This window comes from Orycteropus afer, unplaced genomic scaffold (genome assembly GCF_000298275.1).
Source record: "Orycteropus afer afer isolate SDZICR_OR568_19922 unplaced genomic scaffold, OryAfe1.0 scaffold00118, whole genome shotgun sequence".
Classification (NCBI taxonomy): domain Eukaryota; kingdom Metazoa; phylum Chordata; class Mammalia; order Tubulidentata; family Orycteropodidae; genus Orycteropus; species Orycteropus afer.
The window spans coordinates 8,826,969-8,828,611 of record NW_006921705.1 but is presented as its reverse complement, the minus strand read 5'-3'; the positions used below and the strand labels follow the sequence as shown (position 1 = coordinate 8,828,611).

Below are 1,643 nucleotides of genomic sequence, written 5' to 3'. Positions count from 1 at the left end.
ATCTGGGTGTCCTTGGGAAAGTCACTAGTTACTTCATTTTGCCTTTAACACAAGGTCATTGGGCCATTCACCCCAAGGTCTTTGCTACATGGATAAGTGGGTGATTCAGAGTCATCTGCCAGATACTAGATGTTTTTGTTAATTGTTGGGAGGTCTCAGAAGGGAAGGGGGACATTCTTCTTCCTTCAGTTTCTTTTGTAGACTCTGTTTTCTTTTATGTCTAATTTTTTTTTTTCCTTGGGTAACATATTTGAATCTTGATGTGTAATTTGGAGCAAGGGCAGAAGTGAGTAGATAGTGTGAGGCAAGAGCTACGTTGGTCGAACTTATGATCAATTCCAAGCCCCTGAGTGGCACAGATCCCCCAGTGTACCCAGAGACATCATGGAAGAAGTCAGAAGCTACTTCTGAAAAATGAGCAACCTTGTGGAGCAGAGTGTTCTCTGACACGTATTGGGTCACCATGGATTGAAATGGACTCAGTGACAACTTTTTTTTTTTTTTTTTTAATGTTTAAATCACAAGTAGAAGGGAAGAGGTGGGAGTTTGGGATTTTGTCCATCTTCCCTTTTCCTCACTCCTTCCTTTTCTGAGTCCTGAAACTCTCTTACTTTCCCAGGAATTACATTGTTTAACCCTATAGTGAGAGGTAGGTGGATATGCTGTGTTGCAAATGCCACATACTAACTGAGGGTGTAGTGTGGGATGAGGGGAGTTCCTAGTGAAAAAAATTCCTCATTTTCTTGCTTCTAGATATAATATGGCTTGAGTCATTTGTTTCATACTGACTTTTAATTGCCCTAAATACGGTTCAGAAATTTTTATGGGAGCATTAGTCAACCAATATATTTTTGAGTAGTCGAATTTAGACAAATAACAATACACTGACTATTTTACACAGAATGAAAATGTGGCTCTTGGGGTTGCTGGTCTGTCTGGTCCTTGGGACTGTGCATTCAGAGGGGCCCAGAGAGCAGCGAGCATCTGTGGATCCTGAAGCCAACATGAACGTAGTAAGTTTCTCAGTTACCTGCTTATAAATGCACCTGTGGCAGTGTTAATTATTTTCTTAAATCCAGTTATATGGCTCAAAATAAGTCAAAACTCTGGTGTCCTTCTATCCCATATGCTTTACATTTTCCTTGAACCTTAGATTCCATTTGCTAGACTTTTCCTATCAGGTGTGTGTATTTCAGGAGTCTTTGGTTGGTCCCAATGGTTAACACATTCAGCTGCTAACAAAGGTTGGAGATTGGATTCCACGTAGAGGCACTTAGGAGGAAAAGCCTGGTGATCTGCTTGCAGAAAATCAGCCATTGAAAACCCTGTGGAGCACAGGTCTACTCTGACACACAAGACGTTGCCATGAGTTGGAAATGACTGAATGGCATCTGGTTTAATATGTATTGTAACCCTATTTCACTGCTAACATTGTATACTTCTTAATAACATAAGTGATGACTTTTATTAATTCATTTCATTTTTAAGTCCTACTGAATTTTTTCTAAATAAAAATGTGTCAAAATATTGTAAGAATGTTACTATTGAGTGTGGGTTTTAGAGTACATTGAACAAGGATAGTGACTGAGATAGTCAAGGGAACACAGGTCAATACAAATATCAAAGTATTTGAAAATAGTATC

At 39.1% G+C, this 1,643-nt stretch overlaps 1 protein-coding gene across 1 annotated transcript in view; it reads left to right on the top strand.

The window, feature by feature from the left end:
• The first annotated feature begins 902 nt into the window (after positions 1-902).
• LIPA (lipase A, lysosomal acid type) overlaps positions 903-1,643 on the top strand; it is a 36,278-nt gene continuing 35,537 nt past the window's right edge. Inside the window, exon 1 of the mRNA XM_042781421.1 lies at positions 903-1,013. Within this exon, the coding sequence (XP_042637355.1) occupies positions 903-1,013 (111 nt within the window). The remainder of the gene's footprint in view (positions 1,014-1,643) is intronic.